The sequence below is a fragment of the Sporobolomyces salmoneus genome (assembly GCF_050403485.1).
Source record: "Sporobolomyces salmoneus JCM6883 DNA, S_salmoneus_JCM6883_v1_ctg72, whole genome shotgun sequence".
In the NCBI taxonomy this organism is placed as follows: Eukaryota; Fungi; Basidiomycota; class Microbotryomycetes; order Sporidiobolales; family Sporidiobolaceae; genus Sporobolomyces; species Sporobolomyces salmoneus.
Window position 1 is genome coordinate 51,654 of NW_027481091.1, and position 27,179 is coordinate 78,832.

The 27,179-nt window shown below is 51.5% G+C and overlaps 12 protein-coding genes across 12 annotated transcripts; 7 read left to right on the forward strand and 5 right to left on the reverse strand.

Moving 5' to 3' along the window:
* Positions 1 to 55: 55 nt before the first annotated feature.
* Positions 56 to 1,978, forward strand: GCD10 (tRNA 1-methyladenosine methyltransferase subunit GCD10; the record flags this gene model as incomplete). Its single annotated transcript, XM_076634826.1, has 7 exons — positions 56 to 356; positions 434 to 534; positions 604 to 695; positions 762 to 970; positions 1,037 to 1,412; positions 1,475 to 1,577; positions 1,646 to 1,978. The coding sequence occupies 7 exons, from the start codon at positions 56 to 58 to the stop codon at positions 1,976 to 1,978; spliced, it is 1,515 nt and encodes a 504-aa protein (XP_076485205.1).
* Positions 1,979 to 3,522: 1,544 nt separating this feature from the next.
* Positions 3,523 to 6,728, reverse strand: JCM6883_000131 (uncharacterized protein; the record flags this gene model as incomplete). The annotated part of the gene is made up of 14 exons (XM_076634827.1): positions 3,523 to 3,743; positions 3,817 to 3,900; positions 3,967 to 4,065; positions 4,129 to 4,662; positions 4,744 to 4,803; positions 4,882 to 4,967; positions 5,122 to 5,517; positions 5,585 to 5,811; positions 5,879 to 5,966; positions 6,041 to 6,102; positions 6,220 to 6,308; positions 6,418 to 6,499; positions 6,568 to 6,584; positions 6,662 to 6,728. 14 exons carry the CDS (start codon positions 6,726 to 6,728, stop codon positions 3,523 to 3,525), a joined length of 2,112 nt encoding a protein of 703 aa, XP_076485206.1.
* A 283-nt stretch (positions 6,729 to 7,011) lies between these two features.
* On the forward strand, positions 7,012 to 9,510 carry MIC60 (Mic60p; the record flags this gene model as incomplete). Its single annotated transcript, XM_076634828.1, has 5 exons — positions 7,012 to 7,122; positions 7,212 to 8,702; positions 8,769 to 9,234; positions 9,305 to 9,378; positions 9,466 to 9,510. 5 exons carry the CDS (start codon positions 7,012 to 7,014, stop codon positions 9,508 to 9,510), a joined length of 2,187 nt encoding a protein of 728 aa, XP_076485207.1.
* Positions 9,511 to 9,747: 237 nt separating this feature from the next.
* JCM6883_000133 (NAD-dependent epimerase/dehydratase family protein) lies at positions 9,748 to 11,451 on the forward strand (the record flags this gene model as incomplete). The annotated part of the gene is made up of 8 exons (XM_076634829.1): positions 9,748 to 9,754; positions 9,863 to 9,907; positions 10,011 to 10,071; positions 10,144 to 10,429; positions 10,495 to 10,876; positions 10,949 to 11,165; positions 11,230 to 11,343; positions 11,415 to 11,451. 8 exons carry the CDS (start codon positions 9,748 to 9,750, stop codon positions 11,449 to 11,451), a joined length of 1,149 nt encoding a protein of 382 aa, XP_076485208.1.
* A 593-nt stretch (positions 11,452 to 12,044) lies between these two features.
* CYS4 (cystathionine beta-synthase CYS4) lies at positions 12,045 to 13,446 on the forward strand (the record flags this gene model as incomplete). Its single annotated transcript, XM_076634830.1, has 5 exons — positions 12,045 to 12,194; positions 12,265 to 12,346; positions 12,423 to 12,958; positions 13,017 to 13,240; positions 13,299 to 13,446. The coding sequence occupies 5 exons, from the start codon at positions 12,045 to 12,047 to the stop codon at positions 13,444 to 13,446; spliced, it is 1,140 nt and encodes a 379-aa protein (XP_076485209.1).
* Positions 13,447 to 13,613: 167 nt separating this feature from the next.
* Positions 13,614 to 16,159, reverse strand: JCM6883_000135 (uncharacterized protein; the record flags this gene model as incomplete). Its single annotated transcript, XM_076634831.1, has 6 exons — positions 13,614 to 14,282; positions 14,351 to 14,864; positions 14,932 to 14,944; positions 15,019 to 15,269; positions 15,334 to 15,460; positions 15,526 to 16,159. The coding sequence occupies 6 exons, from the start codon at positions 16,157 to 16,159 to the stop codon at positions 13,614 to 13,616; spliced, it is 2,208 nt and encodes a 735-aa protein (XP_076485210.1).
* Positions 16,160 to 16,328: 169 nt separating this feature from the next.
* Positions 16,329 to 16,984, forward strand: JCM6883_000136 (uncharacterized protein; the record flags this gene model as incomplete). The annotated part of the gene is made up of 5 exons (XM_076634832.1): positions 16,329 to 16,386; positions 16,450 to 16,520; positions 16,599 to 16,723; positions 16,784 to 16,844; positions 16,913 to 16,984. 5 exons carry the CDS (start codon positions 16,329 to 16,331, stop codon positions 16,982 to 16,984), a joined length of 387 nt encoding a protein of 128 aa, XP_076485211.1.
* A 251-nt stretch (positions 16,985 to 17,235) lies between these two features.
* JCM6883_000137 (ferric reductase family protein) lies at positions 17,236 to 19,871 on the reverse strand (the record flags this gene model as incomplete). Its single annotated transcript, XM_076634833.1, has 11 exons — positions 17,236 to 17,275; positions 17,379 to 17,646; positions 17,711 to 17,817; positions 17,873 to 18,032; positions 18,105 to 18,214; positions 18,297 to 18,609; positions 18,681 to 18,742; positions 18,799 to 18,950; positions 19,005 to 19,263; positions 19,330 to 19,597; positions 19,673 to 19,871. 11 exons carry the CDS (start codon positions 19,869 to 19,871, stop codon positions 17,236 to 17,238), a joined length of 1,938 nt encoding a protein of 645 aa, XP_076485212.1.
* Positions 19,872 to 20,599: 728 nt separating this feature from the next.
* Positions 20,600 to 21,499, reverse strand: YPT1 (Rab family GTPase YPT1; the record flags this gene model as incomplete). The annotated part of the gene is made up of 4 exons (XM_076634834.1): positions 20,600 to 20,693; positions 20,759 to 21,090; positions 21,164 to 21,318; positions 21,472 to 21,499. The coding sequence occupies 4 exons, from the start codon at positions 21,497 to 21,499 to the stop codon at positions 20,600 to 20,602; spliced, it is 609 nt and encodes a 202-aa protein (XP_076485213.1).
* A 250-nt stretch (positions 21,500 to 21,749) lies between these two features.
* On the forward strand, positions 21,750 to 22,890 carry JCM6883_000139 (uncharacterized protein; the record flags this gene model as incomplete). Its single annotated transcript, XM_076634835.1, has 4 exons — positions 21,750 to 22,027; positions 22,099 to 22,170; positions 22,248 to 22,472; positions 22,566 to 22,890. The coding sequence occupies 4 exons, from the start codon at positions 21,750 to 21,752 to the stop codon at positions 22,888 to 22,890; spliced, it is 900 nt and encodes a 299-aa protein (XP_076485214.1).
* Positions 22,891 to 23,654: 764 nt separating this feature from the next.
* Positions 23,655 to 25,125, forward strand: JCM6883_000140 (guanine nucleotide-binding protein subunit alpha; the record flags this gene model as incomplete). Its single annotated transcript, XM_076634836.1, has 7 exons — positions 23,655 to 23,827; positions 23,884 to 23,962; positions 24,043 to 24,266; positions 24,334 to 24,504; positions 24,567 to 24,734; positions 24,793 to 24,973; positions 25,036 to 25,125. 7 exons carry the CDS (start codon positions 23,655 to 23,657, stop codon positions 25,123 to 25,125), a joined length of 1,086 nt encoding a protein of 361 aa, XP_076485215.1.
* A 488-nt stretch (positions 25,126 to 25,613) lies between these two features.
* On the reverse strand, positions 25,614 to 27,018 carry JCM6883_000141 (uncharacterized protein; the record flags this gene model as incomplete). Its single annotated transcript, XM_076634837.1, has 5 exons — positions 25,614 to 25,927; positions 25,994 to 26,246; positions 26,316 to 26,478; positions 26,542 to 26,902; positions 26,964 to 27,018. 5 exons carry the CDS (start codon positions 27,016 to 27,018, stop codon positions 25,614 to 25,616), a joined length of 1,146 nt encoding a protein of 381 aa, XP_076485216.1.
* Positions 27,019 to 27,179: the final 161 nt, after the last annotated feature.

A 27,179-nucleotide genomic window follows, 5' to 3' on the forward strand; every position in this document is an offset into this window, starting at 1 on the left:
TCGTCTCTCTAACCGAACCCGATCTCTTGGCCGTATCCCCAGCACACAGGCGCAAATGTCGGGAGAAGCTTCGACTCCGTCTCCTTCCTCTTCTCGTTCACTCTTTACTTCGAGTTCCTCTTCGACTACGACCATCTCTCGGGACCTCATCAAGGAAGATGATTCGTTGTTGATCAAGCTACCTTCGGGCGTGATCAAACCCGTCAAGTTGAACAAGAACAGCAACAACACCCTCTCCCTCGGAAAACTAGGTTCCTTCAAGGCGAAAGAGCTAGTCGGGAGAGTTTATGGTCAGACGTACGAGATCCTGGAAGGAGGACAACTCGAGGCGGTCAAAGCGACGTTGAACGAAATCGGCAAGTCATCTCTTTCTTCCGAATCGAAAACTCCTGTCCTTCCCTTCGCTCATCTCGAACTCCCGTCGAACGCACAGAGGAAACCGCTGCGAACAATGAACACATCACCTCGACCGGAGCACAGAACCTAACCTTCGTCGACATCAAGGCGTTGAAAGAATCGGGAGCGACAGGTAGAGTCAGTCTTTTCGACATCCGCTTTACTGTAGCTATCCGCTAAAGGATCTTTCGTGCCATTCTATCACAGGAAATCATCCAGAAACAAATCGAGGAACACAAGGCGTACGAATTAAAGACTGAGTATTCAAAGGAGAAATATCTGAAACGAAAAGAAGCCAAGTGAGCACTGCGTTCTCTCTCTATTGACTGTCGAGTGGTAACTGGTCCTCTTTCTCCGTGTGATAGATACATCCCTCTGTTCACTCCCCTGCCCTGTTCAATTCACTCCTTGACGACCTACCATTCTGATCGAGTTCCGGCGAAAACTCGTGAAATTCGAGCGGATACGATGGCCAACCTCCTCGCCATGGCGAACGTGCGACCAGGTAGTCGAGTCTTGATCGTCGAAAACGCAGGCGGGTTAGTCGTCGGAGGATGCATCGAAAGGATGGGAGGCGAGTTTCTGTTTCATCCGTGACAAGCGGAAACTCATACTAACGTCCCGTTGTCTTCGCATTCAGGTACTGGCACTCTCATGATCATCAACGACGCCGATTCTCCTCCAGATCTGCATATTCTCGAAACGTTCAACTTTGCTCAAACTCCGGATCTAGATCCGATACGTTCCATTCACTGGGCAGCGACTGAACCCGACTGGACCCCTCCTGACTTGCCGCTCGAGGCCAACGAATCAGGAGAATCACCCGTCCCCGAATCGAAGATGGACGAGGTCGTCGAGGAGGGAAAAACTGAAGAAGAGAAAGAACGCGAATTCAAGCGACTACGGAATCTACGCAACAAGAATCAAAGAGAGTTGAACAAGTTGAAGAAGCGAAAGAGCACGTTCGACAAGGCGAGACTGGCGAGAGAGGAATTCTTCAGGGGTGAATACGATGCGTGAGTCGAACAACTCTATCTCGCCTCTTCTAGCGATACTGACCGGAGATCTGGCTTTGCAGGCTAATCGTTGCGAGCGAATATGAGCCGTATTCAATCGTGGAGAGGCTGATACCTTTCTTGGCCGGTTCCGCTTCCATCGTGATTCATTCGCCGACGATTCAGGTTCGTCTCATTCCTTTGCTCTCGGCTCATCGCGGCTTCCGCTAAGATTCTCTGTTCACCGTTTATAGCCTCTCTTCCCCTGCCTCATGTCGCTCCGAGCGAATCCCCTCATTCTCCAACCGACGATTCACGAACCTTTCCTTCGACGGTATCAAGTCCTTCCCGGTCGAACCCATCCAGAAATGGCAGGCTTAACAAGCGGAGGAGGTTTCTTGTTGAGTTGTCTGAGAGTCGTCGATCAAGGAGGTGTGAACAGCGTCAAGGCTGGGTCAAGCCGAGGGGGAAAGAGGGTCTCGAATGAGGACGAGTCTGGAGCGGGGAGAAAGAAGCAAAAGACGGAGATGGAGAAAACGTCGGAGCCTGGTGTTGATAGCGTGGAGGTTGAAGCTGTGGAGAAATAGAGCCAGGCCTCTTTGCGATCATTGAAAGGAGTCGGAGAGAGATGAATGCGAAAAGAGTGTTCACCAAGCTGAAGAGACCGTGGGCAAGGAAGCGTCTATAGTGAGACGTGCAGGTGCTACGAGCTATGAGGTTCGTTGAATCGCTGAAGATAGCCAAAGTCTAGTTTGTATCTGAGCGATCGAGAAGCTCTCATCCCCCTCTCGCTCTTTCATTGCATGACACCTGACTTCGAGGTGCTCCATCAGCACAGGATGCGTAGTGAGAGATAGAGCGGAAAAAGTTCGATGAGAGGATGACCAGTTTCTCGATTTCGCTCTTTGTTCTCACTGTACCCGGGCCTTTCCAGCGTTCTCCTCAGCTTTACCACCTTACAACATGCTCACTTGAGCTCGCAGTCCATTGCTCGAGTCTCCCTCCGTCGGGAGGACCAGAATGTGCACATCGTTGACTGGCATTGACCCAAGCTCAAAAAGACAAACACTCGCATACAAGCGCACGAAGCGGCTTTCTCTCGACCGCTTGGTGAGTGCTGGTAGCACAGGGAGCACATGAGTGACACACGGCGAGTGCGGTCAAAAAGCAAGACGTTGCGAGCCAACAGAGGAGAGAATGAGAAACTTCGAGATTTCTCGTTTTTCGCCCAGAACTTCGTTCTACGAGCTGCCGACGACCTCCCCAAGGTCCAAAAAGGCAAAAGAGTCTTCCTGGCCGGGAATTGAACCCGGGTCCCACGCGTGACAGGCGTGTATACTAGCCACTATACTACCAAGAACCGAGTCTAGGAGACTGCTCAGTGGCGGGATCGAACCGCCGACATCGGACTAAGCTCAAGAGAGAGTATTAGGTCCGCATCATAACCAACTAGATCAACCGAGCGTCAATTGTTGAAGCGGGTAGCAAAAATGTAAAATATGAAACAGCTTGCTGCTTTCTCGTCTTGTCGACGACTTCTCACCTCGCCTTTCCCTTCACTGTTCATGCTGCACAGTGATCCGACCTGCCAAATCGGATTCACAGTATCTCGTCTGGCTGTGATTCCTCCTTTGTTTGCGCGAAATTCTCGTTTTCTTTCAATCCTGTGCGCATTGCTCTGCTGTTTCGTCCGAGTCCTCCCCAGCATGCCACGAAAGCTTGCCCGGTAGTTATAGCTTAAGGACGACCCCACATACGAGCGGAGAGTTGCGATTCCAAAACCCCGAGCTTGGGTCGAAACAACTTCTCAGAGATTGCATTGTCTGATCACTCGTGCGGAAGACTCCTCGAGTCTGTATTGCTGGATCCCTTGCTCCTGCTTTCTCGAGGCTCTCGAGGGATCACTCGTGCTGTGTCGCGAGAGGCAAAGCGTGTTAGAGCGACAGTCACAAGTCAATCGGCAATGAAGCGCTCATTCACCATCATTGACGGGTCTCTCTCTCGCTTCCAGAACCAAGAGAATCGACAAAAGTAGTAACAAGTCACGAAGGATGCGAGCAAAGCTCGAGAAGGGAACTACAAATACAACCCAAAACCCAAAACCTCGATCGCTCAATAACCCTAGAAACTCTTACGCTTCCAAAGCCTTTCCACCTGCAGCGGTAACACTGTTCTCAGCAACTACGGCATGAGTGTGAGATACTTTTTGATTCTCGACCTTCGACCAATCGGGAGGTGAAACCTTTTCGACTTTGCTGCCGGGGTATCCTCCGTCTTTTGCAGCGAGCATGAACGAGGCGAAGTATTCGTCGAGGAGCGTGAAGTCTTCGAGACCGACGATGAGACCGACATCTAGCGAGAGGGGAAGATCAGAGACGAGTCAGCGAAAGGCACAACTGAGAATTGAGATGAAAAAGGGGCTCACATTGATCAGGTCGGACGACGACAATAGCTCCAGCTTCTTTGCTGATTCCGTATGTCTCGTAGGCCTTGCCGTCTCCGCGGTGGTCTGTAGTTACGAAACCAAGTTAGTCCGGGTCGAAACGAGACTGACTCAATTCATTCCGAAACGTACAAGAGGGCTCGTCGACGTAGACTCGCTTGTAGTTGTGAGGATGGAAGATCGAAGGTTGAGGCAAGTCGTAGAGCTCGACCGCAGTTCGAGGGGAAGAGTCTAAAATCCAAGATCATGTTTTGTCAGCTCGGAAAGAAGGAGAGCGAGGAGAGAGTCACTCACGAATCGTAATCGGGTCGATTACAGACCAACGAGGGAGGGTACTCGGAGTGTACTTGGAGACGGGAGAGTCAGGTCCATCGAGGTAAGTAGCGAGACGTTGAAGTCGTTCCATCGGTCCTTTCTCGGCGATGTTTCCAGCGAAGATCAAGAGTCGGTAAGCACCAGTGAAGGGGATTCGCGTCGTGATTTGATCAGCAGTCGCAGAAGCGGCGTTGACGACTTGAGCCGAGTAGAATCGTTCTCCAACCTTGAGGTTCTTCGCCAATTCGTGCTTCGATTGAGATTTGCCCGAGATGGTCGAATCGGCGTAATCGATCGACATACCGGCGGCGAACAAGTTACCGGTTGCGAACACGTCCTTGAACTCTTTGAGGTCGACTCCATCGGCAGATTCTTCAGCAGAAGCGGGTTTGCCCGAGAAGAGTTTCGAGAATTTCGTATCGAAATCGATGAGGGTTTTCGCGACGACTTGACGCTCAGTCGAGTAGGTTTCGAGGAGAGATGGTTTCGCGAGTCCCGTGATTACGTTTCCGACTAGAAAGAGCGAGTGCGAGAGTAAGTCAGCAAAAATGCGATTTGACGAAATCGAGAGAGAGAGCGGAGTGAGAAACTCACGTTTCCAACCCAAGTTCCACGTATCTTGCATCGAAGTGTTCATACCTTGACCAGCTTTGGCTAAAAGAGCGGAGGGAAGAGATTTTAGCAAGGCGAAAAGGTCAAAGCTCGCGAATCCGAGAAAATCGGGAAACTTACGCGAGTGAGTGTGACAGGCGTCTCCGGCGAGGAAGATTCGGTTGTGTTTACCGAAAGACTCGGTGAGACGTTGACCGATGTGGTAACTGGTTCAGCGGAAGGAAGGAAAGTAGGAGAATGAAAAAGGACGAGAAAAGGGAAAAGATGCAACGACGACGACGACGACAAGGGACATCAGCTCGAGCACGACAGAGAGATCAAGAGTAGTAGATCAAGGGGAGTAGATCGAATATGGCTTACCCGGTGAACCATTCAATTTTATCAGTATCGAGAGTGTAAGGGTGAAGGATCGCTCTCGCGGTGTTGAGGATACGGTCGACCGTGATTTGAGACTTGTCGAGGTACTCCCCAGGAGCGACCGTGATCGGTAATTGAATGTACAAACGAACCAAGTCTCGTTCTTGAGGAATGACCATGACGGAACCGGCATTTGCGGAATGAACGGCGCAACGAGATCGAATGTCGGGGAAGTTCGTTTTCGGGACGAGGTCCAAGACTCCCCACACTGCATTAATGCTATCCCCGATCATCTTGATACCGAGTTGACGACGAGTCCACGAATGAGCTCCGTCGCAAGCGATGAGGTACTTCGCTTTGATGATTTCCGTCTTGACGGGACCCGATTCACCACTCTTGCTGTTCAACGCGATGAGAGTGATCAGTAGAGTCACTCGCCGTGGAGCGAGAACATAAGGGAACGAACTAGAGCTTTTCCTCCTCACTAGCGGACAATAACGACGACCTGAACAAACCGGATCGAGTACCGTTCACGTCTCCTTTGAAAGCCGTAGGGTTCGATTCGTCCTCTGACAAGTGTCGGACCGTGACAGAGATAGGGTAAGCGTCGACGTCGGAAACGAGTGATTCGTCGATCGAGAGGGATTCCGGAAGCATCGAGCGTTCGGGAGCGAAAGCTCCTTTCGAGTGTTTCTACACCGTTGGAATCACTCGATCAGCGATTGCAGGCACTATGTGGTCGAGAGGAGAATGGACTAACGAGAGCATCTTCGAGAAGGTGGTTTTCGATCCTACCTTGGTGAAGAATCGTTTGTTGGAAACGAGAGAGACCTGGAATAGTATCGGGACTGTATGACGAAGAGATAGGGTCAAAGTCAGCATCAATGTCCGAAGAAAAGAAATGAGGAGCAAAGGAACTTACATCTCGCTCGTTCTCATCAACCTCCCAGTTTCAGGATCAGGGTTCCAGAATCGGATGCTCGACTGTCGAGAGAGAACACGACAGAGTCAGATCGATGAGGGGAGAGGGGAGAGGAGGGATCGACAGAAAGAGTGGGGGCCAGCAGGAAAAAGAAGAACGAGGGAAAAGTCGGAACTAACCATCCTAGATCCCTCCTTTTCGATCGATTCGACGAATCCAAGCGACTCGAATACTTCGAGAGTACGACTGTTGAGTCCGTCGGCTTGTCCTGGAGAGAGAGTGAAGCGTGATTTCGGAGATGTCAAAAAAGTGAATGAATGTCAGCGATCTACTTCTTCCGATCAGTTCCGCTTCGAATCCGGGCTGAATAAGCTCACCATTGTCGAGTTTCGCACTTCGTTTGTCGATGATTCGACAGGTCAAACCGCGTTCAGCGTAACGAGAGAGGACGTCGAGTGCCTAAAAGGGAAGCGAGAGCAGAGTCAGCAAAACCTCTCTCCTTGGCAATCCCGAGAAAGTCTGCTTACCATGCATCCCGCGGGACCTGAGTGACAGAGAGTGAATACAAGCGGGTCAGCTGAGGGAAAGAAAGCGAGAGAACGGCGTGGGTAGGCGACTGACCTGCTCCGATGATGAGAACGTGAACTTTGGACTCGATTGGTTCGGGATTGATGGGTGCGTCGACCATAGTGAGCGTGTAGAGTAGTTGTACGAGGTAGTGGAACGAGAGGAGAGGAAGAAAGACAGGAAAAAGTCGGAAAGAAGTGGGAGGAAGAGAGAGAGAGAAGATGGGGACGAAAGTTTTGAGAGACAGGAGACGGATCTGAATTTCCGGCCTCGCTTTCACGCTTCCAATACGCCTTGTCCGCTTTCTGTCAACAGTCCCAGGCACCACACTCTTCCGAACGCATTACAATCATCCGCCCTCACTTCGAATTCCAAAAGTCCACTCGTCTCCTCCTCCACCGAACATGCTCCGCTCGGCTACTACTCGACTCGCGAGTGTGACGCGTGCGAGTCAATCTCGACTTGGACCTTCATCAATCTCTCGCACGACTCTCGTAGCTCGTAGCTCACGACAGGTGAGTTGAAACCTCTCTTTTCGATCAAATCAAGTCGTCATTTTCCGCTCACACTGTCCGCTGACACGATGTGCGATGGAACTCTTCAGGGATTTGCTACTGCGCCCACCAAATCGAACGTTTTACCCAACCCGAACCTCTCATCTCGACTTCCTCCTCCTCCCCCGAAACCTCGAAAGTCGCTAACTCGCCGAATCCTCTCTCCGATCCTTCTCCTCACCCTCGCCTTCTACGGTGTATCGGTACCGATTGGATACTTCTCCGTACGATACCGTGACTTCCTCGCCGAGACCGTTCCCGGAGGACTCGAGATCAGTGAATTCTTGGACGACATCGAGATCAAGAGTGCAGTCGGTTCGTTACCTGCTCCCGACACGAACGCGAAACCTCTAGCGAAGGGAAAGGAAACCGAATTGACTCGATACGCCGAGACGAAGGCGAAGTCGGAAGGATGGACTTTACAGAAAATGGTATCTCAGGCGGATCCTTCGAAAGCGGCCGAAGACGTCAAGACTCGATTCGCGAATGAAGCTCACAACGCGAAGGAAGTCGCGAAAGACAAGATTCAAGCGGCGGTCGAAGCGGCGAAAGTACGAGCGGGTGAACTCAAACAAGCGAGTCAAAAAGCGGTCGGTGTCGTCGAGGACAAGGTTAACGAACTCAGTCACGCCGCGAAGGACGTCAAGAATGAAGCCGTTACTGCCGCCAAGAAGGTTTCCGACTCTGCTCCCACCCCTGCTCCCGTTTCCTCGAAAACTACGGAACCTCGACTCGTCGACAATGTCGCTGCTGGATCTGCCGAACCTAAGACCGACCTCCCCGTTTACGCTCAAAAGCCCCGCCAACTCGATGCGACTCCGATTCCTCCCAAACGCGCAAACAACGAGGTTTACCAAGGTCCTCCCCTTCCGATCGGATTCGAACCCGCTCCCGGTTACGAAGTCGCTCGACCTCCTCCTACCCCTAAAGGAGAGATCAAACCCGTTACTCCTCCCCCTGCTCCTCTCCCTCTCGTCGCTCCCGCCCTCAAGGACGTAACGACTTCGGAACCGATGTTAGGTCAACTCGCTTCTACGATCGACAGTCTCGCGAAATACGTCGAGAAGAACGACGCGTTCGCATCCGAGAGTGCGACTCACGTCCTCTCTGACGCTCAAAAGGATATCAAGGGTCTCGCAGCCCGCGTTGAGGCGATCAAAAAAGCCGAGGAGGAGAAGTTGCAACAACAGTTGAAGGAACAGGCTGGGAAATACTCGGGAATGCTTCTCAAGGCGGAGAAAGAACTCGTTGAACGACTCGATACTCAGGAGGAGGATTGGAAGAAGGCGTTCGATTCCGAACGTGAGAACTTGGTCAAGGCGTACAAGGAGAAACTCGATCAAGAACTCGCGACTCAACAAGAGATCATCAATCAGAGACTCAAGGAGGAAGTCGTCGCTCAAGGAATCGAAATGCAACGTCGATGGGTTGATGAGATCAAGACTCGTGTCGAGAAAGAACGCGGTGGAAGGCTCGCCAAGTTGGAAGAACTCGAAGGAGGTGTCAGGAAACTCGAACAAGTCGCGAAGCAGAACGAAGAGGTGAGTTCATTTATCTTGAGGTCAAGTTTGTCGTTCTGTCTTACTTACGCACTCGTGCCATTACAGGTCCTCGGAGAAGCCGTTCGCGCTCGCAAGATCTTCACGGCCGTCAAAGCTCTCGAGCACAAGATTGAAGCCGGTCTTCCCTTCTCCGACGAACTCGCCGCCCTCCAAAAACTTTCTTCCTCCTCCTCCTCTTCTTCCGATTCCTCCTCTTCGACTTCCGACTCCTTGATCGCTCTCGCGCTCAAATCTGTCCCCTCCGACGTCGCTTCTACCGGTGTCACCTCGTTCCCTGCCCTCGCTGCTCGATTCAGCGATTCGGTAGCTCCTCAACTCAAGAAAGTTTCCCTCTACCCTCAACACGGAGGTCTCCTCGCCTATTTGAGCAGTTACGTCGCGAGTCACGCCATGTTCGAGAAGGATGGATGGGCGGACGGTGACGATGTTATCTCGACTATTGCGAGGGCAAAGTTCTGGCTCGCGAACAAGGATTTGGATCTCGCGGCTCGAGAGGTAAACTCCCTCAAAGGTAAAGCTACTGTTCCTTTCCTTCTGAAGGTTTCTGGTTACTGATGCTATTTCCTCTGATGTACGCATAGGCTGGCCGAAAGCTCTCGCTTCCGACTGGCTCAAGGCCGCACGGAATCATCTCGAAGTGAAGCTTGCTCTCGAAGTGAGTCCCTTCCCTTTCCTTCCCTCTACTCTTTGATTCTTCGGGTCAATGACTGACTATATGTCTCGTGGACTATTGTGCAAACAGGTCGCAGAGAGAGAAGCTACTGCTGAGAGTCTAAAAGCCCTCTAATCGAACAGGGCAAATTCAGTTTTCGTTTTCCTCCTTTCTTCCTTCCTTCATTGTTTCTAGTATTTCTCCCAAGTAGTTCCCAGTTATTCCGTTCCGTTTAGATATACAGTAAAATGTTTCAACCCGGAACTCCGACCCGCGAGAACGAAAGAGAGTCGAGACCAACGCGTGACCAATTTGAGGATTTTCGTTCAATCTCCGGGTCTCTCCCTCCCTCTCCCACCTCGATCATCAGATATGCCTTGTAAGTCTACGACCACGCTATACACGCGAGCTCGATAGAACACGTCGCGCTCGCTTCGTCCCGACAAGATGATACGTTTCTGATCAAACCTTGACTTGTTTACGACAGCTGCTCGCAAGAATATCCTCGTTACTGGTGCTGCTGGATACATCGGTAAGTCTCACATCCACTTCCGGCTCTTCCTATGGCGTTCTTTGTTGGAAAGGAATGGCTCTCGATGCTGAACCCTAACGCGATCTCTCTCTCCCGAACACAGGCTCGCACATTGCCCTCTGCCTATTGCTCAGTGGTAACTACTCGGTAGTCACTATCGACAAGTGAGTCTGGTCTCCTCTCCGTTCTCCCAGGTCGCGAGAAGCTGACCTCTCTCTCTCGCTTCCGATTCTCAGCTTCCACAACTCTTTCCCTACCGCTCTCAAACGCGTCTCGAAACTCGCTGTCGAAGCCCTCCCCGCCGACGCTTTCGAGGAGGAGAAGAAGGCGTGCGATGTCGACGTCGTCAAGGGAGATTTAACTTTGAAGGAGGACATTGATAACGTCTTCAAGTCGTATCAAGATAAAGGTGGGATCTGGGGAGTGATTCACGTTGCGGCTCACAAGGCCGTTGGGGAATCGGGAGAGAAGCCCCTTCAATACTACCAAAACAATATTACTGCGACGATTAACCTCCTCGCCGTTCGTCTCCCTCTCCTCTTCCCTACTCGAGAATCTCGTGGCTGACAACGATCAACATCTCGTAGGTTATGGAGAAGTACCAAGTGTACAACCTCGTCTACTCTTCCTCCGCAACCGTTTACGGTGCACCTCCTGTGATCCCTATTCCCGAAACTTCGCCTCTCCAAGCCGAATCCTGCTACGGACGTACCAAAGTCATGACTGAACAAATCCTCAAAGATCTGTGCGACTCGGCTGAACAATGGCGAGTGATCGCTTTGAGGTACTTCAACCCTGCCGGAGCTCACGAATCTGGAGAAATCGGAGAAGACCCTCGAGGAAAACCTGGGAACCTCGTCCCTCTCCTCGCTCAAATGGCCGTCGGTAAATTCGCAAAGGACGGATTGAAGGTTTTCGGTAACGATTACCCTACTCCTGATGGAACTTGCGTTCGTGATTACATTCACGGTAAATATTCTCTCTCCCTCTCTCTCGCTCGCCGCTCCCTCCGATACTCACAAGTTCGTTCGTTTTGTGTAGTCATGGATCTCGCACAAGGTCACGTCGATGCTCTCGCCGCTCTCCCCAAGAACAACATTTTCGAAAAACCTTCTCGACTTGCCGGATTCGGAGAGACCAAAGGTCACTACAAGGCGTACAACCTCGGAAAGGGTAAAGGAATGTCGGTACTCAACATGATCGATGCGATGAAGAAGGCTTCTGGATTCGAGTACAAGTTTGAGATTGTCGGTCGTCGGTGAGTTTTTCTTTCTCGTCTCGCGTATTCGAAGCGAGTAATCGACGCTCGTTTGACGTCTCAGTCTCGGTGATGTTCCTGAACTCACTGCCGACCCCGCGCTCGCCGAGAAGGAGATCAACTTCAAGGCTACTCACTCGCTCGAAGAGATGTGCCGCGATCAATGGAACTGGCAATCGTGCGTCTCAGCCCCTCTACGCCTTCCGTGAGAGTACACGTCGCTGACACCGACTTCTTTGTTCCCAATAGGAAAAACCCCAAGGGTTACGAGAACCAAGAAGAGTAAACCTCTCGTGTTCTCTCAGACCTCGTTTTCGTTATACAAAGCAAGAGGATCATCACTTATACACAATCATGAGAATGTCACTACAAACCCTCTAAAATGTTAGATATCCGCTTCTCTCTCGTCTCTATCGCTCCTTTTATCATTTTTCATTCGTCGTTCATCGCGCTCTCGCTGTCTCTCCCTGGGTCTCCTTATCTATCTAGCATGTCAAAAATGTCTGTTTCCTCCGTCACAGTGTCGCAAAGTGCTCGCGAGGCTGAGCTCGACTTCGCACGTTCAAACTTCGAAACGCATGCTGCGAGAAAAAGGTCACGCGGGACGATCCGGTTTGCCGAGAAAAGTTGAAAGATGTCCCTCTGATCGCGTCTTCTCTCTCCTCCTCTCTCTCCCTCTACTCACTAATCGACTCGTCTCCAGCACTCTCACGCGTTACTCTGTCTCTCCGGGTTTGAAGGTCCAACATCTTCATTCCCTCGTACCCCCTTCACAGCCTTCCAACACAGGCTTGTGCTTTTTCTCTCTCCATTCAACTCCTCAACCCTCGCTCTCTACCTCGCTACACTTCGCTTACAGTACTACACCCACACGACAAGATGTTCAACCCTCTCCAGATTCACGACAATCCGTTGTCGTTGATCGGACACACTCCTCTCGTTCGACTCGACAAACTCGCAAAGGAAGAAGGGATCAAATGTAACTTACTTGCGAAAGTCGAAGGATTCTCTGCGGGTGGTTCAGTCAAGGTGAGCAGGTTTTCGATTCGAATCAATGCGACGAAGAGGGAGATTGAGCTGAGAGTGAATTGAATTGTAGGATCGAATCGCATTGAGAATGGTCGAAGAAGCTGAACGTCAAGGTCAGATCACTCCTGGAAAGACTATCCTCGTTGAACCCAGTGAGTTTGGGAATCGTTTAGCGGGTTTTCGTTTCAGAAAACCACAGCTAACCCGGTCTCTTTCTCCCTCTCTCAGCGTCGGGGAACACTGGGATTGGATTGGCTCTCGTCGCAGCGATCAAAGGATATCGATGCATCATCGTCATGCCGGAGAAGATGTCTCGCGAGAAACAAAACACGATCCATGCCCTCGGAGCTGAAATCGTTCGAACTCCTACCGAAGCTGCATTCGACGACCCGAACTCGCATATAGGAGTCGCGAACCGGATCGTTCGTGAAGTACCTCACTGCGTCATGCTCAACCAATACGACAACCCGAATAACCCCGAAGCTCATTACCATACGACAGCTCTCGAAATCATCGCTTCGATCACTTCGACTCCCTCTACTCCAAGTCGTCCTTCGTCGGGCAAAGTCGACCTCCTCGTCGCTGGAGCTGGGACAGGAGGAACGGTGTCCGGGATCTCGAGACGCCTTCGAGAGTCGAATCCCGATTTGCTCACGCTTGGAGTCGACCCGGTTGGAAGTGTTCTCGCTCGACCTGAAGCGCTCAACGAGATGGGTCCACAAGATTCCCCGATTTACGAAGTCGAGGGAACAGGTTACGATTTTGTGAGTCGAGCTCAAATCCCTCTAACTGATCCCCGCTCACTCGTCCTCGATTTTACAGGTCCCGAAAGTTCTCAATCACTCGGTCGTCACTCATTGGATCAAGACCCGAGATACCGAATCGTTCGAGATGACTCGACGCTTGATCCGAACGGAAGGATTGTTGGTTGGAGGTTCTTCGGGTGCTTCGGTTTGGTCCGCGCTCGAATGGCTCAAATCTCCGGAAGGGTTCGAGAAAGTCGGGAAGCACGAAGGGAAGAACGTCGTGATCATCTTGCCGGATTCGTGAGTGTCGACGCCTTTCCCTCGAAGAGATTGAAACGGATTTTCTGACCTCGAACAGTTTGAGGAACTATGTTACCGCGCCTTGGTTGACTGAAGTTCCCGAAGGATCCCCTCAGGTTCAGTGCATCAAGGGAGAGAAAGCTGTTACCGCGTTAATTGAACGAGAGTTGAGTAGTTCGAGTGGACTCGTTACCCCTCCGCTTTGAAGGAGCTCGCTTTTCGTTTTCGTTCATACCCATTCCGCATTTTCGTTTCTCTGCAACTCTTCGTTCTCTCTGTTTCACGCTGTAACACTTGTGCGCTTGAGAAGTGAGTGATACATTCAGTCGAGGAAACAAAGTATCGGGGAATAAAGCAACAACAAGAAATAAGGTTAAATCGCCTCACCGGTTTTCGGACAAACCCACTCGATCTCGACTTCGCTATCGTAACCCGAGTCCCTCCTGATACGCCTGAAGAACTTGGTCTCTTCACTCTCCGCCCAAGCTAGTTTCAATCCATTCCCTTCCCCTTCTCGTTCCTGCCGCTGCCTGACTCCCTCTTCCCACTGTTCGTATACGTCCACTACCTCTTTCGCCTTCTCCATCCACTCTGTGTCGGTCGGAGCTGAATCGAGATCGCTAGGACACGGTAGGAGAGGAGGTTGAGACGGCTCATAGTAGTGAGCGAGCCATTCCGATCGAGCGACGAGATAGCAGTTCCCCGTGAGACCGTAAGAACCTCCTCGAACGATAGGTGATCTCGAGAGGTTCAGAATCTTCGAAGAGAGGTCGGATCCTTCATTCTCCGGTTCTCGCTGCGAGGGTTCGGGTTCGGAATCCGAGTCGTCGTCCTCGAGAAGAGCTTGAGCGAGTACTGCATCGGCTCGACTCTGAACTCGTTGAGGTGCTGGCTGTTGGTCCTCCATGTCCTCCTGTTTGACTCGATAACTCCGTGAGTGTTCAAGATCGTCAAGATCCCACCACTGCTGAGACTGCCTCGAATAGTGTTGAATCGATGTCGGATTGTAAGGTTTCGGGGGATCCGAATGGAGCGAGAATGACTATCGGTATGCGAAGGGATCAATGTCACATTCGCTAAGTTGAGGCAAGGAAAAAGGTTTGAGCATACGAGAGGCCAAAGTTTCTCCCCCTTTTTCTTCTTCGGACGAGGTTTGTTCTTCCTCGCCGATCTCTTGCCTTTCGAAGCTACTTCGTCGTCGTCGTCGTCGCTGTCTCCGATAGGTCCCCGCTCCTTCCACGAGAATGCGGTGCGCACGTAGGTAGGTTCTTGAACGCCGTCCTTGATGTTCAAGCCGTTCGCGTATTTCTCCTCGTTGAAAGGTTCTCGATTGGTATAGGCGAAAGATCTTCGGGTGCGACTTGTCGCAGGAAGGGAGGAGAGCGAAGTGACGCCAAAGTAGTAGAAAGGGAGGATAAAATCGGTCGATAAATCGCCGCCATCGGGAATCGGGACGCGAGCGGATTCGGGAGGGTCCGATTGGCGGATTGTTGAGAAAGCGGGTATGGAATAGGGAGATGTGGAAAGCTCTTGAAGCTTCGGCGTCGAGTAGAAGTGAAGAGGGTGGAGAGAAGTTTGACCGGAGGCGTTCGGGGCGGGATAACAGTCATCGAAGAGGTAGACTCTGAGAGGAGATAGAGCTTGTCAGTCTCGATCATGGTGAGAAGCGAAAACACCCTAGAGAGGCTCACAGTTCGGGACGAGCTGCGGGAGCGACAGATAATTTGCAATCAGATCCTCCTCGTTCTACATGGTGATGAAGCAGAAACGGAACTCACGATTGCGTACGATGTTCGCTTGTCTGTGCCAGTCAATGTGATCAGACTTGACTCTCTCGTTAGGTCCCATCACCTGGCACTGGAGACGGAAAGCTTCATCGATGTCCGCCAAATCCCTGAAATCCTTCTTGCTGTAAAGCCATCCAACCTTGATATACAGTTCGTCGACTTTCTTTTGTTGCTTTCCGTCCTTCAGCGCCGGCTGCCTCGTAATTGGATCCGACAAATTCGAGACGTCTCCCTTGAGAGCTCTGATCACGGAGGTAATCAGTGAGCGAGGAACGCAATGCTGAGTTAGGGCCTCAATCGACGTACCGGATCTCTTCCACAACTCCCAACCAGCCCTTCGAAATTTTGTATTGTTGATCTCGATCGTCTTTTGAGCCAGCGATTTCGATAACATCGCCGAGTTGGATAGGGGCATTGCAGCTTGGATCTTCGACTGAAAACATCATCGTCAAATCAGCCTCGTATGGAGACGGGAGACAGCGTTGAAGGAAGACGTACAGCTGAATTTTGTGTAGGACTTGGACTCCGACTCAGATTTCAGTTGCTCTTCCGTCTCGCTGCTGATCGCTTCGTCTTCGGTCTCCGAAGAGGGTTCTTCATCGTCGCTCACAATACTATCTTGTTCGGAAGCGGAGGGAGAGGGCGTTCGGGAAGACCTCGCCAGGTTCTTTGGTCGTGTTTTGCCTTTCTTCGATCCGCTCGGTGCTTTCGCGCCTCCGCCTGAACCTGGTTGTCGATCATCGGAAGAAGGTGTGGACGGCGAGAGCTCGAGCGGTCCTCCGCGCTGTCGAGTGCGCTTCGTTCGCGATGCTTTGCTTCGCTCGCGGTCATCGACATCTTCTTCCTCTTCTTGAACTTCGTCCTCTCCGTCTTCTCCTACATCGGCTTCTTCTTCTTCCGACTCATTCCTCTTGCCTTTCCATGCCCGTTTCCTGCTTCCGGGACTTGAAGGACTTTTCGAAGTCGAGCGAGTTCTGCGTCTCTTGGCCTGAGGAGACGCGATATCTTCATCTGACATACTAGCGATTTGGTTTGAAGGGATCGGCTGGCCTTTGCGAGCCTGATCGGTCCTCTTCTTCGATTTCGTTTTCGGACGCGTCGGGATTTGAGAAGAAGAAGCTGAAGGCGGCATCAAGAGCGGTTTCGAGTCGCGCACGACTCTGCGCGTGACTTTATCGAGTCCGACTGGTGAGCGGAGGTAAGCCGGGAGGTAGGGGGAGAAGAAGAAGGGACAGTCAGGACTTTAGATCTCTACCTCTTCCTTACACGGCTTCCAACTTCTCCCAGACTGTAATCATACGATGGAGCTGAATCTCAAGCTACAGAATACAACGAGCGAGTTCACCAAGCTGCAAAGCGGTAAGCTTTCATCTCTCGAAAGTTCATCATTCGGCAATTTCTAACTCTTGGTCCGGCTCATAGACTATTCGAAAGCGGTAGAGAACCGACAGAGATTGGATGCACAAAAGTCTGAGAACGAGGGCGTGAAGAAGGTGAGCTACGCCTAATCTCTGTCCTATCGAACTCATCGCTGACCTCCTTCTCGCTACCTTGACCTGTCCCTCTCCCAGGAGTTCTCGAATCTGACACCGGAGAATCAAGTTTACAAACTGATAGGACCGATTCTGATGAAACAAGATCAAGATGAAGCGAAGCACAACGTCGAGAAACGGTTAGAATGGATCGAGGGCGAAATGTGAGAAACGTCTATCCTTTGTGATGCCATGCTTCGTCAGACTGATACCAGAGACTACAGTAAACGAACGGAAACGAACCTGAAAGCACTCGAGGGCAAACTAGAGGCGAAGAAGCTAGAGGTGAAGCCTCTCGCGCTCTCTTCGTTTCTTGTTGTTATCCTGACTCGTTCTTGATTGCCCTTGTACAGATTGTGCACCTACAGACACAGATCAAGCAGCAGGAAGGTACCGATCCTGTTGCCGTGCCAACCAGCGCCTGATTTCTCCTTCGTTTTTTCCTTGTTATGTACCAAAACCTTGCAACCCTTCTTTCGCAGTCTCTTTCCAGACGTGGACACATCCTCTCTCTCAGTACTGCTGGACCGCATGGTTTCTGAGACGCGAAAGTGAGGATAAATGGAGATTTTCCGTAGGAATAGTGGACAAATACCAAACTCGAGCCGGCCAGCCGTTCTTCAATGATCCAAATGTATCAGCCCAGCTATTGAATGTGTCAATGGCCGGCATCGACTCAGCAGGCGAATGTTTCTTCGTGAAGAACAATCCCGCCCCTATCGTAACAAGCGACGAATCCTTCGCGTCAGTTCCACATCCATAACAAGTATATGTACAGGGTGCGAAGAGACGGAAACAGAAAGGAGAGAATCAACTCACACTTTCAAAGCCCTTTCCTTCGGGACTTGACTGATCGCTTCTCTCATCCCTGGCACTAGACCTTGAGGACCGCATACCCCAACTCCCAATCCACCTCCGTTCGGTACTGTTGACATCGCGATTGAAGTAGCGCTCGAATCGGGATTGGATAGGGAGTAGAGAAGCGTCGAGATTGATCGGGAAAGGTAAGCAGAAGAATTTGGTCGCGTGCTCGATAAGTAGGAGTTTGGAACAGGCGACATCGACGGCAAATTCGGGGTTGAAGTGACTGGAATCGGAAGAACAGGTATCAGAAGGGCTGACGAGAGACTCAAGACGAAGTGGAAACGAACCATGGAGATAAATCGAGAGATCGAGAGACGTTTCCGAGTCGACGACGCTCACGAGCGAGGTGAAAAGGGACCGATACCATTCGATGCATTCCAGGTCTCTCATCGACCTACAAGTGTATCGCGTTAGCGGTTAAAGTAAGGCCAAGAGTAATCTGTACTCACCAAATCAAAGTTACCTCGCGATTGTTCGAGTCTCCTCTCGCAGCTCTGGCTACAAGTTCTTCGAGGATACTCGCGCAAAACGTGATACCTGATCCGCCCGCAAACAGTAGAACAGATTGATAACGAGCGAAATCGAGGGCGAGCGGATGGCCGTAGGGACCTGAACATCACCCGAACTCAGGGAATATTCAGCATTCGAGATTTGAGAGACGATACAGTCCAGAATACGTACCTTCTATCGTGCAGTAGATCGGAGTCGTCGGAGAGATCGAACGAGATTCAAGGAAACGAGTAAACCCTCCAGTCGACTTGGCAAGGAGCGTAAGCTTGTGCGATTTCGAGCTGTGTCCGCGAGATAGAGCGTCACAGGATTAGGATCAGTTTCTCCTCCTGCGACGCAGCGAGAAAGTCGAAAGATGTTTACCTTAGAGGGGATTCCGACGAAGAAGCGACCGCAACTGTGAAAGGATGGGCTTCGTGCCATCTTCGCCACGTCCAAGCACGGATGAGGACATGTTGACCTGCTCTCCATCCATCTTTGATGGATTGTGACTGTATCATGGTTGTTCCGGACGAGAGATTTGCGAGAGAGACGAAGGTCGTCCGAGTTTTCAGAAATCGAATGACGATGTTGACAACGTAGAGCACAAGGCAGAAAATCGTGTATGGTTGAGCGGCGGTAGGAGCGTGGAGCTGTACTGCTATGAGGAAAGTGAGGAACCCGAGTACGTGAGAAACTGTTAAGGCCGTGCTCAACCGAGTACGCTTCAGTACTACAGACCAACTCTTGCGAAATGTTGTTGCTCACTCAGGAAGAACTGGTAGAACGTGTCTCGCACGATTCTGAGCGAAGAGATGAACATGATGACCCTGCGAATTCTCAGAATTTAGTCGACGCAGCGAACTAACGAGGAAGGAGAACTTACAAAGCTAGAATCGCGATCGTCCCCGACCTCTGAGTTGCCGAGTCCCAGTTCAGATTCCAGCCCATCTTCCGTAAGAAGAGGAGAGTGTGAAGCAAAGAAGCGAGAATTGCAAGTCGTCCCGCGACCCGATGTAGAAAGTTGACCTGTCGAAGCTTGATTAACCCGAGTCCCCGAAGAAAAGGATTAGAGAAAGACTGGAAACTCACCTTTTCGTACGAGGTCCCGATAAGTAAGGTAAGCGTGTTTTTCGTCGCCACGAGAAAAATTGCAGGGAGTTGAGCCAGTGCGATATAACCAGTCCTTTTCCAGTTCGTCGAGTGATCGTGGCAATGGTGGAAGAGGGAGAAGAGGACCATCGCTTGGTACGCGAAGCAGATAAGGATTTGACCGATTGAAAGGTGAGAGAGGAGGGAGAACGGTAGCGGAACAGAACGAAGCAGGTACATTGTCCGAAACGTACGAACCCTGAAAGCGAGGGTGTCAACCCATGTCTCCGTAAGAAGGCGCTACACAAGGCAGGCAATCGCTCACCTAGCGGTAACTGCACCAACGGGTTTGATCTCGCAACGGCGTTTTTCTCGAATCTCGATCTTGCTGTCATTATGATCCTCTTTCTCTGACTGTTCACCTTGGCCCTTGTCGAACGTCGATGGAGCCGCACCGTTCGATAACCGCCAACCCGATTTCTTCCCGCGCCCTTCAGAGAAGAAGTCGATCCAGCGAGGCAAGGTAGCGAGGAAGACGAGCAGCAGAGCGAAACCGATGAGGAGGTTGAAGTTCTTTGCGGAGGCGTCGTTCCCTGCGGAATGGGGCCTCGTTAGTCTACGGTGAGCTTCGATATCGGCTCGCGAGAAAAATTCGAAGATAGACTTACAGAACGCTGTCTCTTCGGCGGCTGCGCTTCCTACTCTAGGGCTACTCGCCGCCCTCCTCGAGAGAATTTGTTTGTCATCGGCGGCAACGACTTCCGAAGTCAGATTGACCGCCAACTGCACGACCGACGATTTCCTCAACCGTACGAAGTCCCTCGCCCCGACACCGTGTTTGATCCCGCCAGAGTATGAATGCGACATCTACGTTGATCCCTTGTTGACCGCTCTGCGTTCAGACGTGGAAACCGCCGTTCAAGGTTTGTTGACTCCTGCGATCGTTCCGAGAAATGTGTACCGCCAGCGGTGTCTAGGTCGGGAGGTATAGAGAGCGAGGAGTGTGACTGAACAGGCCTGAGGAGAATTCGCGTAGCTGGAGAACAACGGGAAGCAGCCGTCGATGTTGAGGAACGTGCAGACGGGAGGGGTTCAGACGTCGCGCGTACGAGGAACGATGTGCTGAATCTACCGTTACGATTGTGTGCAAACCATCGTCGTAGGCAAGAGGGTCGAGATTGGAGGTTGACGAGGAGGAGCGGGGAGGACGTTGTCGAATCCGATCGCATCAGAAAAGGTGCACGTGATGACTCGGAGTTCTACTCGAATTGCGAGGGCTGCTCCGAGCGTCTCTCAGCGAGACTCTAGTCGGCAGAGTCAAGACGAGAAGAAGCTTTGCATAGAAACAGAACAAAGTAAAGGAGAGAAGCAGAGCCGACAAAAAGGAGAGAAAAAAACGAATGAGTAAAGACAAGGTGTGGGAAAGAGGTCCGCACTGAAAAGAGAGTAGCTGAGGGAGAATGGTCGTAGTAGTTAGATGAAGTAGCGAGTCGAAAGCAATGGTAGACGAAAGGGAATAGGGGAAGGGGTAAACTAAATCAGAGTCGAGAGAGGGTGGGAGACAAAATCGCAAGGCGAGAGGTATAATAAGTAGTCTAGCAGCATCCTCCTCCAGATTGTTGGTTGACAGCGGAACCTTTGCCGAGTTCGACGGCGGGTTTGCTACCAGTAGGTTGAGTCGTTGCCGTGCTACAGATGTAAATTCGTGAAAGTCAGTCTCCTGAAGCTGATCGCGCGTGGAAGAGGGGACTGACCGATCCTTGATTTGCTTCGCCATGGTCAAGAAAGCCTGTTCGACGTTCGTCGCGTTCTTTGCCGAAGTTTCAAGCATGGAAACACCAATTTGATCGGCAAACTCCTTCGCGACGTTGTATTCGACCACCTTCTTTGATGTCAAATCCGACTTGTTACCGACGAGAAGCTTGTTAACTCCTTCGCAAGCGTATCGATCGATTTCTTGCAACCATTGTTTGACGTTTGAGAAAGTATCGGCATCCGTTACGTCGTATACGACGATGATTCCGTGTGCTCCTCGGTAGTAGGAAGAAGTGATGGTTCGGAATCGTTCTTGTCCTGCGGTGTCCCACTACGCAGAGAGTCAGAAACGAAGTCAGTTGGCGATTTGCGAATCTCTCTCAAGTCAAGGGGAAGAAACTCACGATTTGTAGCTTAACGGTCTTTCCCTCGAGTTCAATAGTTCTGATCTTGAAGTCGACTCCGATCGTCGAGATGTAGGATTCCGTGTAGGTGTCATCGGCGAATCGAAGCAAGAGACAGGATTTACCGACTCCGGAATCACCGATCAAGAGGAGTTCTGTATAGCCGGAGGTATGGTCAGCTCAAGTTGCTTGCTGGTAGGGGGAGGGAGGGGACCGGAATTGATGAGGGGCTTGTGGGAGATGGAGATGACGGGGGAGTGCAGAGAGAGGAGTCGAGCGGGTAGAACGCGGGATAGAATGGGACTCACTGAAGAGGAGATCGTATTCTTGCTGCATAATGTGTTATAGGAGAGGGAGAGAGGGAGAGCTGATGAAGAGGAACGCAATCAGTAAGCGAGAAGGGGAAGCGAATTGACAAGGCCAAGGGAGCTGTTCGTCAGTCTAGGATAGCGAATGTGCGTAGGATAGAAGTACTACTGACCGAGAACGACGAGCGTGTGAGAAGTTGAGAGAAGGGAGCGAACGCGAGCTGTTTCTCACTTCCTCTCTTCACTGTCCCAACACGCCTATCCGCTGAACTGAACAGATGAGCACATCGGATGCGCAAGCGGAAGACGTCTTCACCCCATCGTCTCAACGATTAGTCGCGGCACACCTTCGATTCGTTCAACTATCTCGGGAGAAGAAGCTTCGCAACTACGAGCTCCAAGCGACACGAAGAGCGCAGGAGAACATCGTAGCGTGGAATACGTTCGAATCGGGTCAGGACAAGCGAGCACGATTGGAGGAGCGTCTTGAGGAGGTCAAACGAGAATTGCAGATTCAAAGGAGCAAACGAGCTATCGCTCAGGGCTCGATATGGGCGTGAGTTCATACAGTGTCAAGATATGGTCAATTCGAAGAGAAGCGCTGATCAGACCGGTCCATGAGAGCAGACTTGACCACTCGCTTCTCGTGAATTCTCACCTTCAATCAGTTCGAGATCCTCCTCTGCCTTCTCGACACGCGTACGTATTATCCCGACCGACGCCAGATCTTGAGAGTGATCAGATGATGCTGACTCCCCGCTCGACCCTCTGTTCAGCCTGTTGCAAAAGGAAATCGTCGAAAGAGACCAACTCTCCTTCCGTCTCCTCGCGATCCAACAAGATCTCGCCAAAGTCGACGACTTAAAACTTCAGTCCCGGGTAGACCTCCTCTCCACAACTCGTCAGAACGCCGACATCGTCGAGAAGCTGCGAAAACGCTATCGACCTTCGAGCAAAATCGTGCAATCTGCTACTGGTTCTCTCGCATCTCAACGCTTCAAGTGAGTTGCGCGAGTCGTTCTGTACTCTCTCTCGCGTAATGTACGCCTTGGTCTTGCAGGATAGCTGAATTGCTTGTCGCGTCGTGTGAACAGATTGGAAGACGAAATTCTGCTCCTCCAAACTCGGTTATCGATCATCTCTCCCGTACTCCAAGCCCTCATCTCCGAATCCTCGCTCCCTTATTTCTCACCGAATCCTTCCTCTCCTGAAGCTCTCCGAGCTCAGCTTGATCGTTCGTCTTCGAATGCCAACCTCGCAGTGGAGGAGGACAAGATGGATACCGAGAAAGAGACAGACAATAGCAACGAGAGATGGATGGGATTGATGCTGCTTGCCGGAGAAGATTGGAACGCGGAATGGGATCCGCTCGTCGAGGGCAAAGGAATGGAGCTCGGGGTCGTGTCAGAGGTGCAATGAACGAGTGAGGCACGGGCCGGGACGGCGCTCGAGCGTAACAAGAGACGGACGAAGTTCCAGGAGGTGAGGATCACGAGCTCATCCACGGCGCCTCCTGTCGACTCGTTGGAGGAGCAGAAAAAGAGGCAGAGGCTCGCAACTGACAGGTAAGTTTCGCTTTCTTCCTCTCCGACCGTATTGTCCTGACATCCTTCTTTGCCGTTCAAGGTCGGTGCTAGATGGGGGCGGGCGTAATACGAATGAGACGAACTGCGACGGACGCGATGAATAACCCACATCTCTCCTGAACTCGGACGGATTTGTCCGTCTCTCGTCATTCGATCTCCGAAATCCTGGATTATGATCGATTATGTCCGCCTTTCGGTTCCGAAGTTCGTGGCAGGGTCCCCTTGTTCGCGAGGAACACGGGACCGTGCGTTCGATCGTCGTGGGGTTCCCTTTCTCCATCTTTCGCCCTTTCACTCTCTCTTCCTCTTCCACTATCTCTTCGCCCTTCCTCTCGATCCGAAACGGGGAGTTCGATCGACCTCCACTCGCGCTAAAGGACCAATCGACTCACACCTACCTCTCCCTTCTTCTCGGTGTTCAAACACGCGCCTCTTTCCTTCTAACCCTCTGCAATCTACTTCCTTCGAAACTGTTCCGTCCCACATTGCGATTCGGCGAGCCCTGCTTCGGAACTCCCGTCACTCGACTCTCCCTCCTTCTAACGTTCTTCACTCGACCTCGACGGACGACGACAAGCGTTTGCAACACGATCCGCTATGGGCTGCTCTCAATCGATCGATCTCGAACAACGCCAACAACAACTCGTACACAAGCGGATAGAGGAAGAGTTGAAGCGAGCGCGGAACGAAGAGAGTCGGACGAGTAAGATGTTGCTATTGGGGGCGGGAGAATCTGGGAAATCGACGCTCTTAAAGCAATTGAGGCTTCTGTAAGTGACCGAAACTGTGCTCTGGGTGAGCATGGAATTGACAAAAGTCTGTGCAGATATTCGAATCCTTATTCGGCGATCGAGAGAGAAGCGTATCGGGAAGTCGTCTACGCAAACACGCTCCAATCCATGCAGGTGAGTGCAACATTCTCTATCCTCTACTCAAGAATACCTCGAGAAGAGACCCGAAATTCATGAGAATCGTGCACGAACAGGCTGTTTTGACGGGCTTCGCGATAACTTCGATACCTCTCCCTCCCGAGCTAGAGTCGGACGCAGAGTTCATTGCCGAATATCCAGCTGAAGAAACGGTCGAACCGGGCACAGGGAATTTGGAACCGAGAGTGCGAGAATCGATCATGAGACTGTGGAGCGACAAATCGACAAAAGACGTCGTTTCGCTAAGCGCACGGTTTCAGCTCAACGATTCAGCTCGATAGTACGTTCTCGAAGCTTGAACGTCACTCACTGAAGTAAAACTGATCGAGCACGCTTTTTTCGCTCAGCTTTTTCGACAACATGGATCGAATCGGTTCATCGGGTTATCTACCGAACGAACACGATATTCTGCGTACTCGAGTACGATCAACGGGTATCGTCGAGGAGACTTTCAACGTCAAAGGACAAACCCTGAGAGTCTTTGACGTCGGAGGCCAGCGAAGCGAACGCAAGAAATGGTGAGCGCTTCGACTAGTATTCCCTCTTGGTATGTTTGCGAGTGCTGACGACGTATCTCCAGGATTCATTGTTTCGAATCGGTTGACATCCTGATCTTCGTTGTCGCGATTTCCGAGTACGACCAAACTCTCTATGAAGACGAGTCGGTCAATCGATTGTCGGAAGCTACAATGCTGTTCGAGAGTCTCGCGGGCAGTCGATGGTTCGAACGGTCTAGCTTTGTCTTGTTGTGCGTCGGTCTCCTTATCTGACAGCATGAGTTCCGCCTAACAGGCTCGTCGATGCAGGTTGAACAAATGTGACATATTCGAGGAAAAGTTACAGCGAAATCCTTCATCGCTTCGTCGCTGCTATCCCGACTATTCCGGAAAAGATGGAGACGTAGCTTCAGCGTGTGCTTTCATGAAGGCAAAGTTTGTCGCGCTCAATCCGAAGAAGGATCGCGCGTTCTACGTGCATGTCACAACGGCGAGGACTGCTTTCTTTCTCCTATTTTCGCTCATCGCTCATCGAATCTTCTCTTGTATCAGGCTACCGATTCGACGCAAGTACGAGTCGTGATTGGTGCATTGATGGACACGCTTCTGAACCGACTTCTCTCCGAAGTTGGTTTGATGTAGCTTGGAGCTGAGCTCGCGAGCGTCTGCTGTTTTCCTTTGTTCTTTGATCATCTCGCTTTGCGAATAATCTATTACATCTCCGATCCCCCGCGGTCTCTGGACGGAGAGAAGAATGCGGATCGTGTCAAATAGGAGAGATAGGGGAAAGTGAGAAAGCAAGCCAAGCATCCGCGTTCTGATTTTCGCACGAGGTGAAGTCTTGTTGCGAACGAGGCGAACCCGCACAGGTCGAGTGAGGCGCCGACGAACGCAAAGCGGCCGACTCGTCCTCGACTGCTCGTCGGTGCGATGTAAAAGATCGATTCCTTCAAGAAAGCGGGACTCTTGGACACTGCGACGATTTCTCGTCTCGGTCTCTCGGATTCGGGTTCGAAGCAGATAGAGGACGTGACGATATATTCCCTTACAGTTCAGTGCAAAAGAGAGACAACGAAAGACGGAAGACAACAAGACGAGAGGGGAAGATAAGCAGATTGGAGCGAGACTTTTTAGACAGATTCCTTGGTATCTTCGATTTGTTCAACGGAGCCGGCAGGCTTGAGGTATTGTGGGTTCTTCGACGACTCGAGTTGATGTTCCCGTTTGAGCTCGGCCATGACGACCTTGTTTGCGGTCCAAACGTTCTTTTGCGCGAAGAGTCGATCCATCTCCTCGAGCGGGATGTTGCGAGTTTCGGGGAGGAGGAACACGATGTAAGGTACCGAGAGGACTTGCATCGTCGCGAAGAAGAGGTAGACTCCGTATCCTCGGTTTCCCATTCGGAGGAACATCGTAGGAGTCGCTCGAGAGATGACAAAGTTCCCTACAGAGCGAGACGAGACTGGGTCAGCTCGAGTAGATTAAAGAGAGTGAAGGAGAGTTGACTCACAAAGCCAGTTGGAAGAAGCGGCGAAACATTGAGTGACTTGACGAACCGCTCCCGGGAAAGCTTCAGAGTTGACGACCCAGGGTGTACCGTTCCACGAAACGGCGTAGAATGCGGTCCAGAGATAGAAGAAGAACATGGCGGCGATTCCACCGGGAGGGAGATCTCCAGTTGCGACGGCCGGAACGTCTCCTGCGGCGAGGTATCCTCCGATAATGTACATTGAGATCGCTCCTCCTACCGATCCAACCAAGAGCTACGTCCAGTGGAAGGGAGAGAGTCAATTAGAAGCTCGCAAGTAGAAAGAGAGGAAGGAAAGGCTCACGATTCCACGACGACCAAAGTGATCAATGACGAAGAAGCACCAAACGAGAGCGAGAACAGTCTTGATCACTCCGAAGATACCGGTAGTCAAAAGACCAGCAGACGATCCAGCGACTCCGATCGAACGGAAGAACGTAGGAGAGTAGTAATTGATCGCGTTAATTCTGCGTCGAGCGAGGAAGAGTCAGCACCGGGCGACGAAAGATAGCGAAGACTAGTGAACTCACCCAGTACCGTTTTGCCAAATGAAGAGAGAAGTCGTAATGAGCATGCGACGGAACAAGAACCCTTTTCCGAAAACTTGACGGAACGGCGCCCAGAATCCAGTTCCGACAGCAGTTCGATCGTGTTCGACTTGAACGTCAATCTCGTTCATCTCGTTGATCAAGTAGGGTTCTTGAGGCGAGAGGTTTCGAATGAAGCAGAGATTCTTGACGGCTTCGTCCCTTCGGTTCCTCGTGATCAACCATCGAGGCGATTCTTTGATGAAGAAAGGGATACCAGCGAGGAACATTCCCCCGGGAATGAGTTGAACGGCGAAAGGAATCAACCATTGTTTGCGAGACGAAGGGATGTGTTGAGTGACACCTAGCGACGGAGAGAGCGTCAGTTCTGAAGACTGGAGACGAGAGAGTGAGTCTGAGCTCACCGTAGTTGATCCAGAATCCAACGAGACCTCCGATTTGCCAACCAATTTCGTACATTCCGACGAGTTGACCTCGGATCGCAGGGGGAGAAATTTCAGAAATGTAGAGAGGAGTCAAGTTCGAGGCGGCTCCGATTCCCAATCCAGCGACGATTCGACCTCCGTAGATCGGTCCGAGTCCTCGAGCACCATCAGCCGCGAGCATCTACGGCGAATAGC